The sequence below is a fragment of the Ranitomeya variabilis genome, chromosome 6 (assembly GCF_051348905.1).
Source record: "Ranitomeya variabilis isolate aRanVar5 chromosome 6, aRanVar5.hap1, whole genome shotgun sequence".
Taxonomy (NCBI): domain Eukaryota; kingdom Metazoa; phylum Chordata; class Amphibia; order Anura; family Dendrobatidae; genus Ranitomeya; species Ranitomeya variabilis.
In genome coordinates this window covers 400,136,588-400,162,159 of record NC_135237.1, presented here as the reverse complement: position 1 = coordinate 400,162,159, position 25,572 = coordinate 400,136,588, and the positions used below count along the sequence as shown (strand labels likewise).

The 25,572-nt window shown below is 42.6% G+C and overlaps 1 protein-coding gene across 6 annotated transcripts in view; it reads left to right on the top strand.

Moving 5' to 3' along the window:
* Positions 1-25,572, top strand: part of LDLRAD4 (low density lipoprotein receptor class A domain containing 4) — a 465,509-nt gene that overhangs the window by 175,458 nt on the left and 264,479 nt on the right. For all 6 annotated transcript variants that reach the window (XM_077270140.1, XM_077270137.1, XM_077270143.1 and 3 more), the window contains one exon: positions 16,614-17,062. In XM_077270140.1, coding sequence (XP_077126255.1) covers positions 17,023-17,062 — 40 coding nt within the window. In that variant the 5' untranslated portion in view covers positions 16,614-17,022. The remainder of the gene's footprint in view (positions 1-16,613; positions 17,063-25,572) is intronic.

The window sequence follows — 25,572 nt, the reverse complement described above, 5'->3', positions numbered from 1 at the left end:
GTTTTATTGGTCTGACCTGGATTGTGTGCCAGGCATATAGCGCATGCAGCACACATGTTCCGAGCGAAATTACCAAAGCCTGGAGCCAACCACCTTTCTTTTACCTTGAGCGTCATACCGTTTGCCGATACATGCGTAGGTAGGTGGAGGTCACTCGCCACTGCGGGGTACCAGGCTCTGGGTAAACACAACAAAGTTCCTTTTTTCCATAATCCTTGCTGATCTTCTGCCCCTTTTTTCTGCCACTGCCCTCGTTCTTCGTCGTCTACCTGTTTCTGAGCTTCCTTCAATCTCTCCTCATCATCTTCAGAGCTATCTAGTGTGTGGGCATGATGTAAGGGTTTACGTGCTGCCTGTTTTGCTGCTTTGTCGGCTTTATCGTTACCCCTGGCTTCATCGGTGTCGAGTCTCACATGTGCAGCTACCTTTATCACCGCTATTTCTTTAGTTTCTTGTGCTGCCTCCAGAATCTGTCTAATGAGGGAGGCATGTTTAACAGGTTGGCCTGAAGCAGTCATATAACCTCTGGCTCTCCATATTACGCCAAAATCGAAAATAATGCCATGTGCATATCTAGAATCAGTGTATATGTTTGCTGTCTGATCTTTGGCTATTTTTAGAGCTTCAACTAATGCCGTAAGTTCTGCTTCTTGTGCAGACTGATTAGCAGGGAGAGGTTCTGCTTTCAGCACTTCATGCTGAGTTACTACCGCATAACCTGTATGAAATTGTCCATTCATATCTGCATATCTACTGCCATCTATGAAAAGTTCAAATGTAGCATTACAGAGTGGCTTGTCACGTACATTACGTAAGCCCTGAGTCTCTTGTTCCATTAATTGTACGCAATCATGCATTGACTCTGATGGGTCAAAGGAGTTGGAGAGTGCAGTTTCCTCAGGTATGGTACCCCCCTCAGACTCTAAAGGGAGCAAAGACGCGAGATTAAGAGTCTGAAGCCTGGCAAAGGAAATATTGGGCGGCAGTAGTAGGGAACATTGGAGACGGAGGTGTCTGGCCATTGAAATATGTTTAGGTTGGACCTGGTTAAGAATGCCATGTACATCATGAGTGGTCTGAACTAGAAGTGGGTGATCAAGAACAATCTCAGAAGCTTTATCTAATAACAGTGAAATTGCGGCTACTACTCTTAGGGTACCGTCACACAGTGCAATTTTGATCGCTACAACGGCACGATTCGTGACGTTCCAGCGATGCATTTACGATATCGCTGTGTCTGACACGCTACTGTGATCCGGATCCCCGCTGAGAATCGTACGTCGTAGCAGATCGTTTGAAACTTTCTTTCGTCGTCTAGTGTCCCGCTGTGGCGGCATGATTGCATTGTGTGACACAGGTTGTATACGATGTGCGCACAGTAACCAACGGCTTCTACATCGCAAATACGTCATGAAATTATCGCTCCAGCGCCGTGTATTGCAACGTGTGACCACAGTATACAACGCTGGAGCGATACTTATACGACGCTGCAACGTCACGAATCGTGCCGTCGTAGCGATGAAAATGGCACTGTGTGACGGTACCCTTACACAAGAAGGTGCGGCTCTAGCTACAGGGTCCAGATGAGCTGATATGTATGCCACAGGTCTCTGTTTGTTTCCATGTTTTTGTGTGAGCACCCCTGTAGCATGTGAGGATATCTCAGCTGCCATCAATTGAAAAGGTTTAGTGTAGTCTGGGAGTCCCAAAGCCGGAGCTGATACCAGTGCTGTTTTCAAAGAGGAAAATGACTGTTTAGCCTCTTCACTGAGTGAATATGGCGTGTTGGCAATACAGTCATATAAAGACTGCATGAGTTAACTTGCATGTATGATCCACTGTCTACAGTGTGAAACAATACCCAGGAAAGCACGCAGCTGTTTGTGATTCCTGGGTTCAAGCATGTTACGTATGGCTTCCGTACTGTGAGGTGTCTGATGCCCTGTGCTATGCAGTGACCTAAGAACACGACTGTTTGTTGACAAGCCTGGAGTTTCTGTCTATTTACTTTACAGCCTTCTTGCGCTAGGAAAATTAAGAAATTAACAGTTGAGGTAACTGCCGTCTGCTCATCAGGGCAACAAATAAGTAAGTCATCTACATACTGTAGAATGACTACTCCTGGTTCTGGGGTGAAATTTTTCAGCACGGTCTGCATTGCTTCAGAGTACAAAGTTGGTGAGCGTACCATACCTTGTGGCAATCTTGTCCATGCTAATTGTTTACCCTTGAATGTAAAGGCAAACAAATGCCAACAGTTCTTATATAGTGGCACAGAAAAAAATGCGTTTGATAAGTCAATTACCGTAAAATATGCAGCAGTGCTGGGAATTTGAGACAGTAAGGTATGAGGATTCGGTACCACAGGGGTGACCGGTGCCAAAACCTTATTGATTTCCCGTAGGTCGTGCACCATGCGATATTTCACCATAGTTTCTTTGGAGGAAACTTTCTTTTTAACAGGATATAAGGGTGTATTGGCGGGTGACCTGATTTCTACCAAAACACCTTGTAACACATAATCCTGAATTTGTTGAGAAATCGCCAGTTCTTGCTGGGCGCTGATGGGGTATTGCCTAAGCTGAGGTAAAATGGTTCCCGGGGCAGTTTCTAACAGTATAGGAGCTACTGATAAGAATCCTACATCAGTGTCTCCTTTTGCCCATAGGCTGTCAGGAACCCGAGACAAGTCAATTTTTGCTTGTTGAGTGTAAATTTCGGGAAAATCCTCCATTGCCTGTATTCTAACATATTGTTCCAGAGTTTCTGCATCTTCAGGGATGGTCAGCATAACTGTGCCATTTTCTCTAAAATGGATGTTTGCGTGCATTTTACTTAAGACATCAGTACCCAGCAAGCAGGTAGGTGCACCTTTAGCAAATAAAAATTTGGATACAAAGGTTTTGGGGCCAAAGCTCACATTTAAAGGTTTTGTAAAGGGCAACGCCTGAATTTTACCATCATACCCTTCTGCATATGTTACCTTTGAGGATATATTGTCAGGATATGGTAAAAAGTCTTGATTTAAAATGGAGGATGTTGCTCCCGTATCTATCAGAAAAGGTACATTTTTACCCTCAACCTCAACTTGTATTATTGGTCTTCTAGAAGGAAGAGAGACCTGCATAACCTTCAGTCATTCTGAGCTGTCTGTTTGATCAGGCGCTGGGTTATTTATCCTATTTTTGGGTACAAAGGTTCCTGAATCTATATCTGCTTTTCTCTTCCTACATTCCCTTTGGAAATGTCCTGGCTTCTTACAGTAATGACAAGTAAACTTTTGATTAGCAGAGCCAGTATTAGCCTGTGCAATTCTTACTGGCTTAGAATTTTCTCTTAAGTCCATTTCTATCCCTACAGCTTTCTGTCTAGCCAGGTGTGGGTCTTCCAAGGTTCTCCAATCAGGGGTTGCGGCCTTAAGCTTTTCCTTCACTTTTGGAGACAATCCATCTATAAAGGTTTTTGTAACTAACCTCATCATTCCTGAAGCGGTTAGATCCATGCCTTCATCTCTGAAATTATTTTCTACACTTAGATAATATTCGTCTACTGATTGTCCAGATTTCTGAGCCACCACTCCCGTTGTTCCTCTCTGCCTCTGTTTTTCCCTCATGAAAACCATTAAGTGATCTACAAATTGCGTACCTGATTCTATCGTTTGTAAGGCACCATCTCCTGCCTGGGGCCTATGTACCTGTAGATTTGCTAATAGCTCCTGGAAGAGTCCAGGAGTCATTTTCATTCTACATAATTCTTCTCCATCTGCCCAAACTCCAGCGTGAGTCTGCATAATTTGCTGTATATATTGTGCAAATCTAACTGGACACTGGGTGGGATCTGGTGCGTTATGCAAGAGACATGCCTTCAGCGGGGGACCAAGGGAAATATTGTCGAGTTTGGAGATATCTAGTTCCCATTACTCCGTCAGCACCAGGTTCCCTAAAGGGTCTTGGTACTACCCTAACAGGGGCAAGTACAGCGCCATGTCTAGGTGTACCACAGGCTAGGCAATCATTTCTCCAGTCTGGATTTTGTTGTCCACAGTGTGGACATACCCATCCTCCTGGTCCGGCTAAACTTTAAGGTGGTGTTTGGAGAAAAGATGGGGCATGTGGGTTAAGGTATGGGGGTGGGGTGTTCTTATATTCCACATTTTGTTTTTCTCCATAGCCTGCGGGTCTAATACACCACTTTTTATTCTGTTGATTATATGTCCATCCCTCTTTTTCTGCTACCCTAGAGACATCAATCAACGCTTGGATCTGATCTATCCATTTCTTGTCTCTGATTATGCCCTTTTTTTTTTTCCTGAATTCCTTCCCATTTTTTTCTACTAAAGGCTTCTGCCTTAGTAACTCCAAACTTACTAAAAATCTTTCTCAGCCCCTTAGTGGCATCTTCACCACTTCTCTCCTTTATGATAGTATAGATATCTAATTCTTCTGGTTCCGACTTTGTTTGCTTATTCCCCATTTTCTTATCCTGAGCTTTTCTTTCTTTTCTTGCCCTAGGTGGCGTTTGGGTATGAGAATACCTCGTTACCTTCTTCCTAAGGAGCTAGGATGTTTAACGGCTTCTGCGTACCGTGTTGATGTAAGAAAATCCTGATTCCTACACCTATAGCAAACAACACAAATGCAACCAGACAGAGGATCAAAATACAACGTATCTTGTCCCAGGCTAATTTATCTGTCCTGGGCTCATACTATCATACACTTATCCGTCACCAGGTTTTCGTCAAAGACAGGATCAGAGATTGAACATAGGCGCGGAGGTCTCCCCGAAAGGACGCAACCACGTTGCCCAGTGGGACAGTCACTTCTTCTGTTTCAACACCCTGGGCGGCTTATAGGGCTATTCCCAACTTCCACACACCTTCTATTCACATTCACTCTCATTCAATGCCGTACTCCGTGAGGTGGTCAATTCCTAAGTAGTTCAAGAACCCGAGCTATAGGTATCCTCCTCTATTAGAACTACCCGCTAAAGGACACGACACAGAAAATCTTACGGACAGTGCAGGGCAGATATAAGAGATCTAACAGTCTCTTACCTGGCCAGGTTTTTATTCATCTGCCGTCCATTATCCCAGATTCTCTTTTCGTTCGTATTCTGCCGGTGTTCTTGAAGGAGTACACAGACCTCGGGTCCCTGTTCGGGCGCCAGGAAATGTCGGGACCACACTCAGTCGGAGCAGCCTTTGGAAGTGGGGAATCACCAGAAATAATACACAAGACACGTCTCGTATAGTATATCACTGGGAAGCCTCTGAAGCACGCCTGCCTTCAAGGTGCTATCCCCTCTTTATATAGTTGTACAGGTAGTTTCAGTGGTTATACAAGTTTTGCTTGTTTAAACAAAGAGAGAAAAGAGAAGACAAAAAAAAACAGTTTCGGCTATGTGATAGTTTCACAACAAACAAAACAGTACAGTTTCGCCTAAGTGGCAGTTTCACAAACAAAAAATAGGATTTCACACTATAGCTAAAATGTCCTTGAATGGACAGGTCAATATTGATCACAAATTCTTTTTGGTTCATTGAGGTAACCATTTTTGTTCCGCTCTTCACAGTGTCTACTCATGTTAATAAACTTCTCGGTTAGGACTACAGAGGCTATAATTTTTCCGTGTGAGTGGCCAATTTAGGCTGGATTAACTAAAGTGTAGGTGCCCCTCCCACGTCTCCTTTCGATCCTCATATACTTGGACATTTATAAAAACGTATAAAATAATTTTTCGCGCTGGTACACCCTATTGAGTGACAACCAAATTGCCAGGATAATTTTTCGCTGCAGGTAACCATATACCCTATATCACCAGCGCCACTTTCATTATTTTTTGATATATAATACTTGGACATTTGCCTTTACGGAGAACTCTAGCAGTGGCTTCCTCCTTGCTTTTTACTGAAGAAACATTATAAAATTTGAAATATAGGGTATCTTCTATGGGGACTAACATGTATTTGCATTACTTTAATTTTTTTTTCTTTTCAATTCTTTATTTATGAATTTTAACATACTTTATGATGTGAGCTAAATGTAATTGTAACATATAAAGAGTTATTATTTCTAAAGACAAGTGAGTTTATGCAGATCATACGAAACAACTGATTGAAAGGAGAACCTCCAGACAAAACAAAACTAAATATCAGGTGTAACAATAAACTGACATTGGCGTAGAACCGACAAATGGGCACAAAATTATAGCTAGTGTGGAAAAACTTTTATCACAAAAGTAAACAGCTTAGTGAACAAATAACCAGTAAGTGAAGGGAAATCTTGCCATTTGGGCACAGGAGGAGTTCTTCCCTAAGGGGAGCTCGACCACTGTGGCTCACAAGAGGAAGCCAAAGTCAAATGGCCTAATCCTTTCCGGTCCAAGGGGACCAGATCTTTAAGAAACGATCATGGGGAAATGTCTCCCAACTCGATAGTTCTTCTAATTGAAAAATATATTTAACCTTCTCTATCCAGTCTCCCAAGGTTGGTGGGGTTGTTTGTTTCCACTTCAAGGCAATCAAATGTTTTGCTGCTCCCAACAATAAAGGTGGAAGGTCATGTTTCTTAGGTTTAACATATGGCGTAGGAAGGGACAGAAGAACTTCTGGGGCATTAAGATCTGATTTCAACACTCCTAGGGCTTTCATAGAATCATTAATTTGATGCCAGAAGTGTTGGAGTTTGACAGGACCAAAAGATGTGACTTAATGTACCTCTTAAAGTCTTGCATCTCCTGCAGAGTGGAGATTCAGCTAGACATAAATGAAAAAGCCTTTCCGGAGTGAAATACTACCTTGACAGGATTTTATACGCAGATTCCTGGAGTAAAATACATTGAGAGAAGCCGTGTGAGTTGAAACAGATCTTCTGTGTATCTTGCGGTGATAAGGAGATTTTGAGTTCAACTTCCTAAGAGTGAAGAAATATTGGTTTAGTATTAAGTTTAGAAGGTTAACGTAGATCTTCGATATTAGGGCTCATTTCCACTTGAGAGAAAAAAAACTGTCTGATTTACGGACCAAAAAAATGGAGGTAAATCATGCGGGTGTCATGCGTTTTTTTTTATCGCAATATCCGTATGACATCCGTATTACATCCGAGTGCAATGCGATTGTAACCCCTTTACCCCCAAGGGTGGTTTGCACGTTAATGACAGGGCCAATTTTTACAATTCTGACCACTGTCCCTTTATCAGGTCATAACTCTGGAACGCTTCAACGGATTCCGGTGATTCTGACATTGTTTTCTCGTGACATATTGTACTTAATGATAGTGGTAAAATTTCTCTGATATTACCTGCATTTATTTGTGAAAAAAAAACCGGAAATTTGGCGAAAATTTTGAAAATTACGCAATTTTCCAACTTTGAATTTTTATGCCCATAAATCACAGAGATGTCACACACAAAATACTTAAGTAACATTTCCCACATGTCTACTTTACATCAGCACAATTTTGGAACCAAAATTTTTTTTTAGGGAGTTAAGGGTTAAAAGTTGACCAGCAATTTCTCATTTTTACACCCTTTTTTTTAGGGACCACATCTCATTTGAAGTCATTTTGAGGGGTCTATATGATAGAAAATAACAAAGTATGACACCATTCTAAAATCTGCACCCCTCAAGGTGCTCAAAACCACATTCAAGAAGTTTATTAACCCTTCAGGTGTTTCACAGGAATTTTTGGAATGTGTAAATAAAAATGAACATTTAACTTTTTTTCACAAAAACTTTACTTCAGCTCCAATTTGTTTTATTTTACCAAGGGTAACAGGAGAAAATGGACACCAAAAGTTGTTGTACAATTTGTCCTGAGTACGCCAATACCCCATATGTGGGGGTAGACCACTGTTTGGGCGCATAGCAGAGCTCGGAAGGGAAGGAGCGCCATTTGACTTTTCAATGCAAAATTGACTGGAGTTGAGATTGGACGCCATGTTGCGTTTGGAGAGCCACTGATGTGCCTAAACATTGAAACCCCCCATAAGTGACACCATTTTGGAAAGTAGACCCCCTAAGGAACTTATCTAGATGTGTGGTGAGCACTTTGACCCATTAAGTGATTCACAGAAGTTTATAATGCAGAGCCGTAAAAATATAAAAATCATATTTTTTTTACAAAAATTATACTTTCGCCCCCAATTTTTTATTTTCACAAGGGTAAGAAGAAATTGGACCCCAAAAGTTGTTTGTACAAGTGTGTACAATTAGTCCTGAGTACGCTGATACCCCATATGTGGGGGGGGAACCACCGTTTGAGCGCATGCGAGAGCTCGGAAGGGAAGGAGCGCCATTTGGAATGCAGACTTAGATGGATTGGTCTGCAGGCATCATGTTGCATTAGCAGAGCCCCTGATGTACCCAAACAGTAGAAACCCCCCCACAAGTGACCCCATATTGGATGTTGTCCAATGTGTCCGGAGTACGCTGATACCCCATATGTTGGGGTAACCCCCTGTTTGGGCGCATGGGAGAGCTCGGAAGGGAAGGAGCACTTTTACTTTTTCAACGCCGAATTGGCTGGAATTGAGATCGGACGCCATATCGCGTTTGGAGAGCCCCTGATGTGCCTAAACAGTGGAAACTCCCCAATTCTAACTGAAACCCTAATCCAAACACACCCCTAACCCTAATCCCAACGGTAACCCTAACCACACTCCTAACCCTGACACACCCCTAATCCCAACGGTAACCCTAACCACTCCCCTAACCCTGACACACCCCTAATCCCAACCCTATTCCCAACCATAAATGTAATCCAAACCCTAGCCCCAACCCTAGCCCTAATGGAAAAATGGAAATAAATATATTTTTTTAATTTTTCCCTAACGAGGTGATGAAAGGGGGTTTGATTTTACTTTTATAGCTGGTGTTTTAGCGGATTTTTATGACTGGCAGCCGTCACACACTAAAAGCTTTTTATTGCATAAAATATTTTTTGCGTTACCACATTTTGAGAGCTATAATTTTTCCATACTTTGGTACAGAGAGTCATGTGAGGTCTTGTTTTTTGCGGGACGAGTTGACGTTTTTATTGGTAATTTTCAGGCACGTGACATTTTTTGATTGCTTTTTATTCCGATTTTTGTTAGGCAGAATGACTAAAAACCAGCTATTCATGTTAGTGTAAGATTGCTGAACTGACACTTTGCTGTGCACTGTCAGATCAGCGATATGACGTGCACTCCTGGAGGTTTCCCGGCCACCTCCCTGCAGGACCCGGATGCAGCCCCGCAGCCATTTTGCATCTGGGCCTGCAGGAAGGAGGAGGTAAGAGACCCTCGGAGCAACGCGATCACTTCGCGTTGCTCCGAAGGTCTCAGGGAAGCACGCAGGGAGCCCCCTCCCTGCGCGATGCTTCCCTATACCGCCGGAAAACACTGCGATCATGTTTGATTGCAGTGTGCTGGGGGTTAATGTGCCGGGGGTGTCCGCTCCTGGCACATAGTGCCGGATGTCAGCTGACACCCGGCCGCGATTGGCCACGCTCCCCCCATGAGCACGGCTGATCACGCTGGACGTACTATTCCATCCTTGGGAAGTAGGGCCCACCCCACATGGATGGAATAGTACGTCCAATGGTGGAAAGGGGTTAACATGAGCTTTTGCATACAGCAGTTCTCTGACATGTAGTTTTACAACGAAATACACATATATATGTTTTTGAAGAGTATGTCTGAGAGAGAGATACATATACATATATACATGCACACACATACTGTACATGCACACACATACTGTACATGCACACACATACTGTACATACACACACACACACACACACACACACACACACACACACACACACGCTGAAGAGCCCGGCGTTGCCTGGGCATAGTAGATATCTGGTTAGTTATAGCACCTCACTTCTCTTATTTTCCCAACATGCCTCTCATTTTCCCCTTCACACCTTTCATTTTCCCCTTCACTCCTCTCATTCCCCCTAACACTTGTCATTTCGACCTCACATCTGTCATTTTCCGATCACTCCACTATTTTCCCTCTCTCCTCTCATTTTGCACTCACACCTTTTCATTTTCACCTCACACCTCTCCATTTTCCCCTCAGTATATACAGTGCCTACAAGTAGTATTCAACCCCCTGCAGATTTAGCAGGTTTAATAAGATGGAAATAAGTTAGAGCCTTCAAACTTCAAACAAGAGCAGGATTTATTAACAGATGCATAAATCTTACAAACCAAAATTTTGTTGCTCAGTTAAATTTTTATAAATTTTAAACATAAAAGTGTGGGTCAATTATTATTCAACCCCTAGGTTTAATATTTTGTGGAATAACCTTTGTTTGCAATTACAGCTAATAATCGTCTTTTATAAGACCTGATCAGGCCGGCACAGGTCTCTGGAGTTATCTTGGCCCACTCCTCCATGCAGATCTTCTCCAAGTTATCTAGGTTCTTTGGGTGTCTCATGTGGACTTTATTCTTGAGCTCCTTCCACAAGTTTTCAATTGGGTTAAGGTCAGGAGACTGACTAGGCCACTGCAACACCTTGATTTTTTGCCTCTTGAACCAGGCCTTGGTTTTCTTGGCTGTGTGCTTTGGGTCGTTGTCTTGTTGGAAGATGAAATGATGACCCATCTTAAGATCCTTGATGGAGGAGCAGAGGTTCTTGGCCAAAATCTCCAGGTAGGCCGTGCTATCCATCTTCCCATGGATGCGGACCAGATGGCCAGGCCCCTTGGCTGAGAAACAGCCCCACAGCATGATGCTGCCACCACCATGCTTGACTGTAGGGATGGTATTCTTGGGGTCGTATGCAGTGCCATCCAGTCTCCAAACGTCACGTGTGTGGTTGGCACCAAAGATCTCGATCTTGGTGTCATCAGACCAGAGAACCTTGAACCAGTCAGTCTCAGAGTCCTCCAAGTGATCATGAGAAAACTGTAGACGAGCCTTGACATGACGCTTTGAAAGTAAAGGTACCTTACGGGCTCGTCTGGAACGGAGACCATTGCGGTGGAGTTCGTTACTTATGGTATTGACTGAAACCAATGTCCCCACTGCCATGAGATCTTCCCGGAGCTCCTTCCTTGTTGTCCTTGGGTTAGCCTTGACTCTTCGGACAAGCCTGGCCTCAGCACGGGAGGAAACTTTCAAAGGCTGTCCAGGCCGTGGAAGGCTAACAGTAGTTCCATAAGCCTTCCACTTCCGGATGATGCTCCCAACAGTGGAGACAGGTAGGCCCAACTCCTTGGAAAGGGTTTTGTACCCCTTGCCAGCCTTGTGACCCTCCACAATCTTGTCTCTGATGGCCTTGGAATGCTCCTTTGTCTTTCCCATGTTGACCATGTTTGAGTGCTGTTCACAAGTTTGGGGAGGGTCTTAAATAGTCAGAAAAGGCTGGAAAAAGAGATAATTAATCCAAACATGTGAAGCTCATTGTTCTTTGTGCCTGAACTACTTCTTAATACTTTAGGGGAACCAAACAGAATTATGGTGGGTTGAGGGGTTGAATAATAAATGACCCTCTGAAAAAACTTTTCCCAATTTAAAAAAAAAATAAACAAAGAAATAACATTATTTTTTGCTGCAGTGCATTTCACACTTCCAGGCTGATCTACAGTCCAAATGTCACAATGCCAAGTTAATTCCAAATGTGTAAACCTGCTAAATCTGCAGGGGGTTGAATACTACTTGTAGGCACTGTACATGTTTGTCATCACCCTTATATATAGTATACACCTGTATGCCATCTCCTGTATATAGTATATACCTGTATGTCATCTCCCCTGTATATAGTATGTACCTGCTGTATGTCATCTCCTCCTGTATATTGTATATACCTGTCTCCTCTCCTGTGTATAGTATATACCTGTATGTCATCTCTTCTGTATATGGTATATACCTGTATGTCATCTCCCCTGTATATAGTATGTACCTGCTGTATGTCATCTCCTCCTGTATATTGTATATACCTGTCTCCTCTCCTGTGTATAGTATATACCTGTATGTCATCTCTTCTGTATATGGTATATACCTGTATGTCATCTCTTCTGTATATGGTATATACCTGTATGTCATCTCCCCTGTATATAGTATATACCTGCTGTATGTCATCTCCCCTGTATATAGTATATACCTGCTGTATGTCATCTCCTCCTCTATATACCTATGAGTCATCTCCTTTTTTTTATAGGATATACCTGCTGTATGTCATCTCCCCTGTATATAGTATATACGTGTCATCTCCTCCTGTATAAAGTATATACCTGTAAGTCATCTCCTCCTGTATATAGTATATACCTGTGAGTCATCTGCTCCTGTATATAGTATATACGTGTGTCATCTCCCTTGTATATAGTATATACCTGCTGTATGTAATCTCCTCCTCTATATACCTGAGTCATCTCCTTTTTATATAGGATATACCTGCTGTGTCATCTCCCCTGTATATAGTATATACGTGTCATCTCCTCCTGTATATAGTGTATACCTGTATGTCCTCTCCTCCTGTATATAGTATATGCCTGTAAGTCATCTCCTCTTGTATATAGTATATACCTGTGAGTCATCTCCTCCTGTATATAGTATATACCTGTAAGTCATCTGCTCCTGTACATAGTATGTACCTGTGTCATCTCCCCTGTATATAGTATGTACTTGTATGTCATCTCCTCCTGTATTACACCTCGTTCACACGTTATTTGGTCAGTATTTTTACCTCAGTATTTGTAAGCTAAATTGGCAGCCTGATAAATCCCCAGCCTACAGGAAGCCCTCCCCCTGGCAGTATATATTAGCTCACACATACACAGCTGCCAGTCACATGGCCTGTCTATTATGCCGTATTTCCTATATGGTTCATTTGTTGCTCTTGCAGTTTGTCTGCTTATTAATCAGATTTTTATTTTTGAAGAATACCAGACTTGTGTGTGTTTTAGGGCGAGTTTCATGTGTCAAGTTGTGTGTTGAGTTGCGTGTGGCGACATGCATGTAGAGACTTTTGTGAGATGAGTTTTGTGTGGCGACATGCGTGTAGCAACTTTTTGTGTCGAGTTGCATGTGACAGGTTAGTGTAGCAAGTTGTGTGCAGCAAGTTTTGCGCATGGCGAGTATTGCGCGTGGCGAGTTTTATGTGTGGTGCGTTTTGAGTATGTGCAAGTTTTGTGTGAGGCAACTTTTGCATGTGTAGCAACTTTTGTGCATGTGGCAATTTTTCCGCGTGTGCAAGTTTTGCGTGTGGCGAGTTTTGCATTGGCGAATTTTGCGTGTGGCGACTTTTGTGTTTCGACTTTTATGTGGCGAGGTTGGTGTATGTGTGGTGAGATGTGTGCTGAGGGTGGTATGTGTTCAAGCACGTGGTAGTGTGTGGCGCATTTTGTGTGTGTTCATATCCCCGTGTGTGGTGAGTATCCCATGTCGGGGCCCCACCTTAGCAACTGTATGGTATATACTCTTTGGCGCCATCGCCAGTATCCCATGTCGGGGCCCCACCTTAGCAACTGTATGGTATATACTCTTTGGCGCCATCGCTCTCATTCTTTAAGTCCCCCTTGTTCACATCTGGCAGCTGTCAAGTTGCCTCCAACACTTTTCCTTTCACTTTTTCCCCATTATGTAGATAGGGGCAAAATTGTTTGGTGAATTGGAAAGCGAGGGGTTGAAATTTCGCCTCCCAACATAGCCTATGATGCTCTCGGGGTCCAGGTGTGACTGCAAAATTTTGTGGCTGTAGCTGCGACGGTGCAGATGCCAATCCCGGCCGGACACACACACACACACACACACACACACACACACACACACACACACACACACACACACACACACACACACACACACACACACACACTTACTTTATCTATTCTAATCTGTCAGTGTGATTTTACTGTACACCTCACTGAATTGCCGGCTTTTCAAAGAACACCGGTGCGTAAAAATCGGACAGCACTCGCACGGTCTGAGTGCTGTGCTATTTTTTTTTTTCTCTAACCACACCCATTGACTTACATTGGCGAGTCTCGTCCGAGAATCGCAGCAATACAGAGCATGCTGCGTTTTTTTTTCTCAGTCCGATTTCAGCTGAGAAAAAAATCGCCGATGAGATCTCACCCATTGAATAACATTGGTCCGAGGGCAATCCGATTTTTTTTTTCTTTTTTATCAGATTGCACTCGTCCGTTTTTCTCGCAAGTGGAAATGAGCCCTTAGTCTCGGAATAGGTGGTTTTATTTTCATCAGGAAATCTAGCCAAAGCCACTCGGATGGTGGAGTGGGTAATGTTTTGATACATGTGGGACACATGAATAAAATTGAATAAAATTACTTGGACGTTTTGAAGCTTCTAGGGGCCATGAATTATTACAAGGTATCTTTTTTTGTTTAGAAGATGAGAAATTGGTTTATTTGGAAGAGAGGACCAAAGTGCATTACTTTAATTTTAATACTATATGTGTAAGGCCGGGATCACACGCATCAAGATACGGCCGAGTCTCGCAGGTTAAAACCAAGCTCTGGCACCGGCACTCCAGAGTGGAGCATGCGGCCGCATAGCAATACATGGAGCCGCACGCTCCGCTCCGGAGTGCCGGTGCCAGAGCTTGTTTGTAACCTGCGAGACTCGGCCGTATCTCGCTGTAGTGTGACTCCGGCCTAAAGCTTCAACTTGACTCAGCAGTGCTGTTTGAGAATGTTAATTGCGATTATGTTCTTGCACAGATTTCAATTGAATTTTTTTGGGATTCAGCAGTAATAAGCTTTTGTGATTAGTTTTAGGAGACCCTCACAAAAAAACCCGCAAATTAAACAATTTTAATGAATGATCAGTGAAAAGATAATGAGCCCTGTTAGGTCTCAAAGAACCTTAAAGTAAATCTAGGTTATGTTCTCATCAGGGGGTGTACTGCAAAGCTCAGATCCAAGTCATTTATCTTTTCAATAATTCTCCTGTCCTCTATGGCCTTTCACACATTCAACACATATTCTCCCTTGTTAAATGACAGTATAGGCTTTGATAAAGCACCCGCTGATCGAGCCACATACATTGATTAATCTATAGCAGGTACTGCATGCGTACTTGGCCTGAAGGAAGCTTTTCCTAGAATTCATTTCTTTTGATGACCACTTTCTAAATATAGTTCTATTTTTCTTGCTCCTAGATTACAAATGTTCCTATAATTTTTTTTTTCTACTTTCCCCTTATTCGAGGTTGCTAGATTTAATTAGTTCATATGTACTTCTCTCTCCAGACACTCGCTTTATGTATCTACACCTTTTGATGATCTGTATTTCTGAATTGTACAAATTTTACCAGATTATTGAAGTTTGACAGTGATCATGTTCCCTTGAAACTGGAGCCTAGTGCTACTGGTGTAAACTTATTCTTGGTGACTCAAGTGACTGAGCTCGCCTAAAGTATACTATGGTGTATACAGGTTTCTCTTCAGTTTTTGGTTGTCGCTGAAACTTGCAGTGACTTACAGGTCAGGCAATACTCCCAAAATAAGCTTTGCTACCTACTGTACACATGTATATCTAACAGATTGAGATCTGAATCTGCATTACCTGTCCTTTTGGTAAGGGAAAGTCTTTATAAGCCTGCAGCACAAAAGAGCAGAGCCTTTTAAAAAACAAATGTATATGTAATAATTGTGCCAGCTCCTATGGCCTGATTTTTCGGTCCCTTTTTGTAATGTAAAGAGGCAATACTTCAAGACAAAATAACTGTTGTAGACTTGAGCTTTCAGCATAATTACCAGCACTTGTAAGTCCCAAGTTAAAAACCATTTATTCTCCCACTACATACAATACTACATCTTCATCACAACATAAGATTACAGGACACCCCTGTCATAAAGACACCAAAGGGGTAACACAGTGCAGTATAGACTACTACACTTTAACATAGCACTGTCTGCATGATCAAGATTGTGCATGCAACAGCTGCAGGCTTATGCTGAAGGAGTAGCAATTGAGTGATGATCAAGATTGTGCATGCAACAGCTGCAGGCTTATGCTGTAGAGTAGCAATTGAGTGAAGGAAGGTTATTTGTCTTTACAAGGTTGCCTTTGTTTCTCACATTCATCAGTCTCTAGCCTTTGCTTGAAGCACAGTGATGCAGAGATCAGCTATTGTGAAGGTGACAAGGGGAGAGGTTAAGCTGAAAATGGACAACTCCTTTAAATGCTAAAATATTGGGGCTTTCAGCATAGCTTATTTCCATTGAAAACTTGTTTAACTAAAGTTATACTGAAAGATTTAACAAAGTGTTGGGCATATACTCTTCTTCCAAGAATGTATCAAAACAGACTTCAGACAGTTCTGTTCCCAAGTTTCATTCCAATCTTGTTGTTCGTTCACCTCCTTTCCCTCTGTGCCCCTTCGATCTCTAGTAACTATAGCTTTGAAGTGAGAAGATAAACAACGTTGGGGGAGATATGCAACTCCGAGCACGGGATGAGATTTACATTTCAAAGTGCTATGTGGTCACATTTAGCATCTAAGCAAAATTGTAATATTTACCTTTTGAAAATCCCCTTTTATGCTGACCACCAGTTCCAGAGGGTTTTCTTTCTTCATGCCTTTGTTCATATCTGTGTTGGTATTGGCCTTTGGGTAACCTAATCTCCCCTTATTTCTTTTCTCATCCTAGTTTGCTTGCCTGAGGGACTTGGACTTGAAACGGTCAAGATATTGAAGGCCATACACAGCCTGAAGTCAGCACCAACAAGATCAATGCAACGCTGGGCTTATGGGAGTTGTATAACTACAGGATAATACTGCAACACCTCTTAGAACTTCTACCTTTCTAATTCTTGTGTTCAGCATCATGGCAATATATTTCTGGCTGGATGGATAAGCTGCTTAAAATCCATTTCTGATAAAAGGCATTGTCCAATCTTGTCAGCCAAAAGCTTAAAGCAAATTAACTGGATGCATGAGAGCAGACTAAGCAATGGACTCTGACTAAAATGGAAGTGACCTGACATTTTTCTTGCCCATCCATAATTTCCAGCAAGGACAGGTTAAGGTTGGACTCTCACTTTTGCTGGAAGAGCAGTATGCAGGAAGCTGGTTACCAGGCCACAAATGCTTTCACAGGTAAGAAGGTTGGTCAGGTTGCACTTGGACCAATGTTATTCCATTCATTTTACTTTTTCACAGCTGTATTCGTCATGAGAAATGCATCGCAGCACGTTGCGAGTGGCCCATATATCGGACGAGACTCCCCAATGCAAGTCTATGGGTGCGCCAAAAAGCCGACAGCACTCAAGCGTCCACATTCCATCCGTATAGCGTCCATATTATACGCACCTATGTACAAAGATCCAGTAAACGACATGAAGCCAAAACAGGAAGCTCGTCACTTGTGATAAGTGGTGCAAAGCAATAAACCCCCCCACCCCCCCCATAAGTCCAAATTCCCCACTTTTCTCCCATTGAAAATAAAGTAAAAATGCACGCAGAATTTTTTTTTCCCATTCAGTACACTATATGGTAAAACCAACAAATACAATATAACATAACAATATGCTTGCAAAGCTCTTAACAGACTGCAATACACATCACAACAGGGTAGACATGGCATGACACTTTGGCACGAGATTGTTTTTTTTTTTTTTCAAATGCACGGAAGGGTTCATCTTTACTGCCAATGTACTGACTTCAAGTTGAATGTGCGTTTTGCTCTACTGAAATCACTATCCAGAATCCTTCTTATAACATTTGCCTTATTTGTTTTGGAAAGTATGTTGCTCAGCAATGCTCCCTTTCTGTGAAGGGCTGATTGGACTTTACTGTGCAATTTCTGAAGAGAACCCAGTATGTTTCTAATAAACAAAATTATATTTAGTTTAGCGTAACATTAAAAATACTTCTTTATTTCCCCTGTAATCTATTTAGTAAAGATGACTGCCAAAGAAAATATCAACTGGGTCCCTCAGTTTTATAATGATGAGAAAAACAGAATCAAAAGAGAATTATATTCTGACTACAGAGCAGGGAAACTTATACCAAACAGATGACGACAATAGGAACTGGGATATTAGTCATTTTCCTAATTGGGCACAGTTGGCTGCTATGAGTTGTTACAAGAAGCCATGAAAAAATATATTGCGTATGAAGTAGGCAATTCCTTGTGTGCAGGGATAGACAGAATCAAATATGTGGTCTGAAAGCACATGGCTCCTAGATTTATCAATATATTGCAGAAAGATTGAATATGCTGCACCTGCCCATGTAAAAACTTCAGCAAATTTTATTCCAAGTTGGTAAAACGAGTGTTAAACTATGCTACTATTTTACCAACTTGGGATGGTATGCTGAAGTTTTTACATGGTTGAGTGCCACATATTCACTCTTCAGTGCTTTAGGCTATGTGCACACGGTGCGTTTTTTTGCTCTGAAATGGGCCAAAAAACGATGTGGAAACCTTATGCAAACTAATTGACCATCCTGAAGTGTTGTGCACATGATCAGTAAATTTTAGTGATGAGCGAGCATACTCGTTGCTCGGGTGGTCTCCAAGTATTTGTAACTGCTCGGAGATTTAGTTTTTGTTGACGCATGATTTACGGCTGCTGGCCAGCCTGAGTACATGGGGGGGGGGGGGGGGGGGGTTGCCTGGTTGCTAGGAATCCGCACATGTATTTAAGCTGTATATCAGCCATAATTCATGTAGCTGAGGCAACGAAAACTAAATCTCCGAGCACTTCCAAATACTCGGAGACCACCCGAGGGTGCTCGGGAAAACCCGAGCAACGAGTTCACTTGCTCATCACTAGTAAATTTCCTTTGAGTATTTGCAGTGCATTTTTTTTCTCTCTACAGCATGTCAATTCTTTTTGCATTTCTGCAACGTTTCCTACACATTGACTTTAATTGAGTTAGTCAAATCCGCAGCAAAAACACAAGTATAAGAATGTTTGTGGATTTGCTGAGTTTGTTTGCATTTTTACTGTCTTCCTATGGTGTTTCTCATGCTGTCGTCATCTGTGTGACATCGTGGGAAACACCGGCGTACTACCACCGGTAAGACTCAGTCAGAACGCCGCGGGGGTCATGCTGTTAGATGTCAGCGCGACCCCACAGTTTTGACTGTGACCCTCTGGTGACCTGCGGTAAAATGCCGCAGGTCAACAGGCGTGGGCTGATGAGACTACTGCTCCCATGAGGCCATGTCTGCTGCCACTGATGACAGGAGCCGCTGATGGGAGACAGTCTCTTGTCAGCAGGTGCCCATGCTCACACTTAAACCCCAAAAAAGTTATAATTACATATATATTCAAATAAAAATAACACATTATACTCTCCTAACAAAACTCCCGATGCCCTCATCTCCTAGAAAAAATGAAAAATAAAAAACACATACTCACCTGTCTGCCGTAGTCCAAGTAATCCAGTGTGTCCCACAGCGTTCTCACGTGTAGAACAGTCACATCGGGAGATGTGACTGCTCTACCCGGCCGCCGGCGATGCACTGACAGGAGGTAATCGCTTCCTCAGTGCATCTCTGAGCTGCCGTCAGAGGTCACTGGAGTTCATTGGCTGATAAGCTCCAGTGTTCTTACGGCACTACTGCTGCGTGAGAAAGTTCTCCAGAGTCCATCATGAACTCATGTGATCGCTCATGCAGTGTATTGCCGGCTCAGTCTGACATCAGTGACTGCTTGCAAAGTCATGAGGATCATCGTGGGACATTATGGATAACCTTCTCTGCAGACAGGTGAGGAATATTGTGTTTTTTTATTTTTGTTGCAGGACATGTTGTCGGTGTATTAGGTGTTCAGTGAGTATTGTTTAATGTAGTTTTTTTTTTTAAAGGGGTCTGTCATTTTTTTTCAAATAAAAGACTTTATTCTGGGTATCTGTGTTTTTATAGTATCATTATGGGGTTAGTAATCAGGGTGTCTTATAGATGCTTCTCCATTACTAACCTTTGGACATGTCGCCTGATAATACAAAGGTGACATCAACCCCCCCAACCATCACCCCCACTTGACTACGCTATAGTGCAAGTGGGAACAGCAAGGGGAAGTGCCAGATTTGGCTCATCTTATAGATGTGCCTTTTCTGGGGCGGCTGAGACCTGATGTTTTTAGCCTGGGGGGGGGGCAGTATCCATGGCCACTTCCTAGGCTATTAATATCAGCCCGATGCTGTTTGCCTATCTTTTGCTGGTTAGATTTTATAGTGGGGACCACATATCAACTTTTTTTTCTGGGGTCACCCTGTACACTAGCCAGGCTAAAGGCTGAGCAAACAGCTGTGAGCTGATATTTATAGTCTGGGAACCTTTATGGCTATTGGCCACTATGTTAATGCTCCTACATAGACTGATGAGTGTGTGTGTCTTTACTTACAGGCTTAGTAGTGGGGGTGTTGGGCTGACACCTTTTTCATTACTAAGCCTAGGGCTTGGTATCAATACAGCTGCTGACGCCAATCTCTAATCTACTGCATGAAAAAGGTGGTGTTGAACTAAGAAATTACATTGCAAACTTTTTTTTTTTTATTTTATTTAGCGCAAAAAAATCCTTCTCTACTTGGACCACTCAGACTTGTCTAAGGCTATGTGCACACGTTGCGGAATGGGGTGCAGAATTTTCTGCACAAAATCCGCATCTTCTGGCAGAAACCGCATGTGCAGATTTGCCGCGGTTTTATGTGGATTTTGTGTGGTATTGATGCGGATTTTGTGCGGATTTTCTGCGGATTTTGCCACTGCGGATCTTTAACATGGAGGGGTGCAGAAACGCTGCAGAGCCGCACAAAAGAAGTGACATGCACTTCTTTTAAATCCACAGCGTTATCGCGTGGATTTTTCCGCAACATCTGCACAGCTTTTTTTTTTTCACATTGATTTACATTGTACTGTAAATCAGTGCAGATCTGCAGCGTTTCTGCGCGGAAAAAAACGCGGCGGATCCGCTCTAAATCCGCATCGTGTGCACATAGCCTTACAGAAAAGGGTTACTCTTGATGTTACTTTGGGTACTGTTTTAGACCACCTTCCCATGGCCAAATTTTATGACCCAAACTTATAGCCTATGTGCCTGTGAGCTTGTAAGGTTCGGTTACGTGACCTGCACACTCTGGGCATTGCAGTGTGTATACAGACCATAAAAAAATCCATCTGAACATGGTTTATCTTTAGGCTGCGTTGTAGCTTAACCATAATGGTCACTATACACAGCACATCTGTGCGAATACAGGGCGATGTGCTGTCAATTATAAATTTACCTTAATATCTGTTTGATCAATCAACGAAGTAACAATCACAAGTAAAACGCTTGAGTGTTTACGCAAGCTGATTGAGAACAAGTGTTAATTGGTGAAAGAGCATTATTACGCACTTAAATTAACCTTTAGATGACCGTGGAATTGCTGTTTGGGTTTTTATTTATTTTTTTTTAGAAAAGCTGATCTTTGGTCTGTAGCTTCCTAATTTTATTGCAGTTAAATATGCAAATGGATTTCAGTGAAGAAGCAGTCTGGAACTTGTGCCACCTTTTTGTAAGTAGTGAGCTAAATGTCAATATTGAGTGTTTCAGGGTGTTTTCCCTCATCAGTGCAAAACAGTTGACATGATTTGGCTGACTGGTTATAAGTGGTAAACATTTTCCACTTGTGCAGAACATAAAGTTGGTGTAGTGACTTATTGACTAAATTAAAGTGATCATGGACCAATATGTTCAAATAAAGGCTTTAAGGCTATGTGCACACGTTGCGGATTAGGCTTAGGAATTTCTGGTGCGGATTCTGCCTCTCCTGGCAGAAAAGCACCTGCGGTTTTTTGTGCGGTTCCGCAGCGTTTTTTTGTGCGTTTTTGCTGCGGTTTTCTTGCGGATTTGCTGCGGTTTTTACCCCTGCGGTTTTCTATAATGGGGTGGGTACAAAAACGCTGCAGATTCACAAAAAAGAATTGACATGCTACTTCTTTTAAACCACAGCGTTTCCGCAGCGGATTTTCCACAAAGTGTGCACAGAATTTTTTTTACTCATTGATTTACGTTGTACTGTAAATCAATTGCGGATCTGCAGCGTTTCTGCACCTCAAAAAACGCTGCGGATCCACAGCAAATCCGCAACGTGTGCACATAACCTTACTTTGAGTTGGATTGATATAGTTTCATGTTCCACATTATTTTAATGCAAAACTTCCACAAATCTCCACGTCATTAATTTTGCTTGTTAAATCCTTTAAAAACTTAGCATCAGCTCATGAGCCATACAGTGACTATTAAGTAATCACTACTTATATCCCTGCTCTGTACAGAATGTTGGATGTATCTCTGCTGATGGCCTATTGCAGTCTCCTGACCCGCTGCTTCCGATCATGGCTTCAGGGGTCAGGTGAACAAAGAATGGGAGGGACATAATCACTTCTGTCTTGTCAGACCACTGACTATCAAGGAGTACATGAGTATGCATGCTTTTTATTGGACAGCCTCTTGATCTTGTGCAAGCTCTGTATTAAAAGATGATTTAATATAAAGTGTGCCTGTGTGTGCCATTTGTCAGCCGCAGACATGCTTTCACTCTGGTTGTACACCAGCTGGCCTAGAAGACTGAACAAGCGGAAGTGTCAGTGACATTATTCAGACTTATTGCCTTTACATCCTGATACCTGCACGGCTGGTTCTTATGTTAGCAGCAGGACTGATGACAAAAAACCTGCATTGATTATTATACGCGGTGCATGAAACAGCTGGCAATACATTGATATGTTGTCAGGTTTACATCTGCAATAAGATGACAGGCAGGCCAGATGGCGCATCTCCTGAAATCTTCTCTAAGATTACGTTGTTACCTGGTATTATATACAATGACATTTATTACATTTTGTATCTGGAAACGGGACGCTCTGCTTACATCAATAGCGATAAAGGTAGAAACTGAGATTGGTAGTATGTAGATGTCACTTTGATCTCGCCAAAGACAGCAAAGCAACTTCCCTACTGATGCAATGGGAAGAATTTTTTTTCTTAAAGGGGTTGTCCACTACTAGTACAACCACTTCTTGAACTAAATCTTTGCCCCCAATAAAATAAAAAAAACTGTACTCTCCTCCAGTGTTGGCGCCGTTCCTTCTGTCTGCTCTCACGATCCCAGAACTCTCATGCGGGGTAGTAACGTGTGGGTCCCTGACCGTGGTAAGTCTCAGCCTTCATACTGATTGAACATGAAGTTGAGGATAAGCTGCTCATTCACTTCCTCTTCATATTCAATCCATACGAAGGCTGAGACAGTGACGCCAGCGCTGATTGGGCACCATGTGTCACAACACTGCACAAGAGCTCCGGGAGTATATTTTATTTTTTATTGGAGCCAAACATTTAGTTCAAAAATGTGTTGTCCTAGAAGTAGACAACCCCTTTAAAGATTCTCTTGGTTTCTATATAGTATGATATGTTTCTCTGATTTCTCACAATGCAAAACTGAATGCATTATTTAACAAAGGTCTACAAAAAATTTTTCAGGTGCCAGGTTTTTTTTATGGATTTGGGTTATTTTGAGGGTGCTGAATTAAAAAATCCAATTAATTTTGCTGAATTGGTTATAATTAAGAATTTATCCATGAAAATGATGCATTTGAGACAAGTTGCATTCGGGGAAAAGCAATAGCTTTTGGTCTATCTTTTGCCTCGCTGACTTTTTACTCATTTGACAAACGTACCCGAACTTCATTAAATTCAATGGACGGACAAACCAAACGTATACACAACACCTTAAGGGGTGATAAAAAGCTTCTCCAACACCTAAAAGTAAGGGCAGATGCCATGAAAAATGGCATCAATTAACCCACGGTAGAAATTTGCAAATGACACGGCAGCAGTCAGCCATGGGCCATGCATGCGGTATTGGAGTCTGGGCAGCATTTACAGCTTTGAATTGGTTTCAATGCAAGGACCTGGTGGTTAAGGGAGCCGTGTAAGCCACCTTAGCTGGGTGTCCTGATGCCTCATGCAACATCTCCCCAAAAAAAATTTCTCAGCCACACTCGTATGGCACAAACATCAGTTTCATACAGTACTATTGGTAAAAAATAAAATTTAAGGCAATTATCAAAGGTAGTTGAGGGAAAGTGCGTGCAGGCTGCCTGTCTGGGGGAGCCCTACTTCTACAGGCAATACACATGAAGGAGACCCAACTTTGAATTATGCACATTTCAAAAAATAGTCGCACACCACTAAGTGGTATCAATTTCCGCAGAGTAGAAACCGTAGAATAGGCCTTTGACACACCACCTACTACAGGCAACCCACCAAATGGTGACCAAACTGAGTCTCCACATTTCAACAAATTTTAACAGCAGTAGTAGCAACAGCGGGCGCTGAGCACAACAGGTGTCACAGATTTCAATAATGCAAGATCAATGTGTGACCGTAAAATCTACACCATTGCCTAGTCTGCCCAGTCTGAGACTATACAGGAAAGATATATAGCTTGTTACCGTGTTAGCCAGTGGATTTTTCAGTCTGCGACTTTGATGCAAATCATTGGAGATCCATGAATTCATTTTGATGAAAGTTAGGCAGCCTACACTTTCAGGGGACAGCCAGATCTGCTTATCCGTCAGGACACCACCGGTAGCACTGAAGACACGTTCTGAGAGAATGCTTGCTGCGTGGCATATCAAAACCTCCAAGGTGATGTGTGACAGGTGATCTCAGGCCACTCTTCCAGTTGTTGAAGACTAAAATGCAAAAGTGTCCAACACCCTGCCCCCCCCCCCCTTGCCTTGATGGCATGGATATTGAGCTCTGGATACTTATGCACCATTTGGGTCAGGGCTTATCTGGCAAGCTATAGTGCTTACCAAATAAGCTGCATCGGGAACCTGGCTTCCTGGATCGCTTCGGCTGATCAGATGTTCAGCTCCGCAGCTGCATGTGTCCTGGCTGTCTGACAGGAACGCCACATTCATGGAGAGCCTGTTTGTTGGCCTGAGATCACCTATTCACAACATGTCAGATATGTACTCTGTTCTGCTGGTGCACAGGCTGCTCTAAAAAGTGTGAAATGACTCACAGAAATTGCTTATGCAACTTACACTGCTGCTAATGTTTTTGCGATGATGCATTAACGTTTCTGGGGTTGGACGTCTAGAATTGGTACGGACACCGTGCCTCACTGGTATCTTGGGGAAAACCACTCTTTAGATTGTCTGCAAGCGTGTTTTGATACTCCAGAATGCACATGTCCCTTTCCGAGGGGGGGGGAAGCATATCTGGTAAAATTTGGTCTTCTAATGTACAGTAGATCTAATAGAGTGGCAACCCAGTAGTCATCACTATTTTTAACTCTAAGAATACGGGCATCATGTTGCAGATAGTGCAGCAAGAAGGCGGTTGGGTGCTTCCATAAGGTCCAAGTCCATGGTGTTAGTGGCGGAGTCAACACTCAAGGCTCCTTCCTCAGTCCCCTCACACCAGCCACAGACAATAGAGGGATCAATATCCTCCTAATATCCTGACTGTTGCACGACCATCACCTCTTCCTCAATTTGTTCCTCGGCTCTTGCACCTTAAATAACAATTTGTGTGGTACCATGAGCCCTCCTTGATTGCTGTAAACCACTCTCCCATGGCACCTGCCTGTGTGAAGAC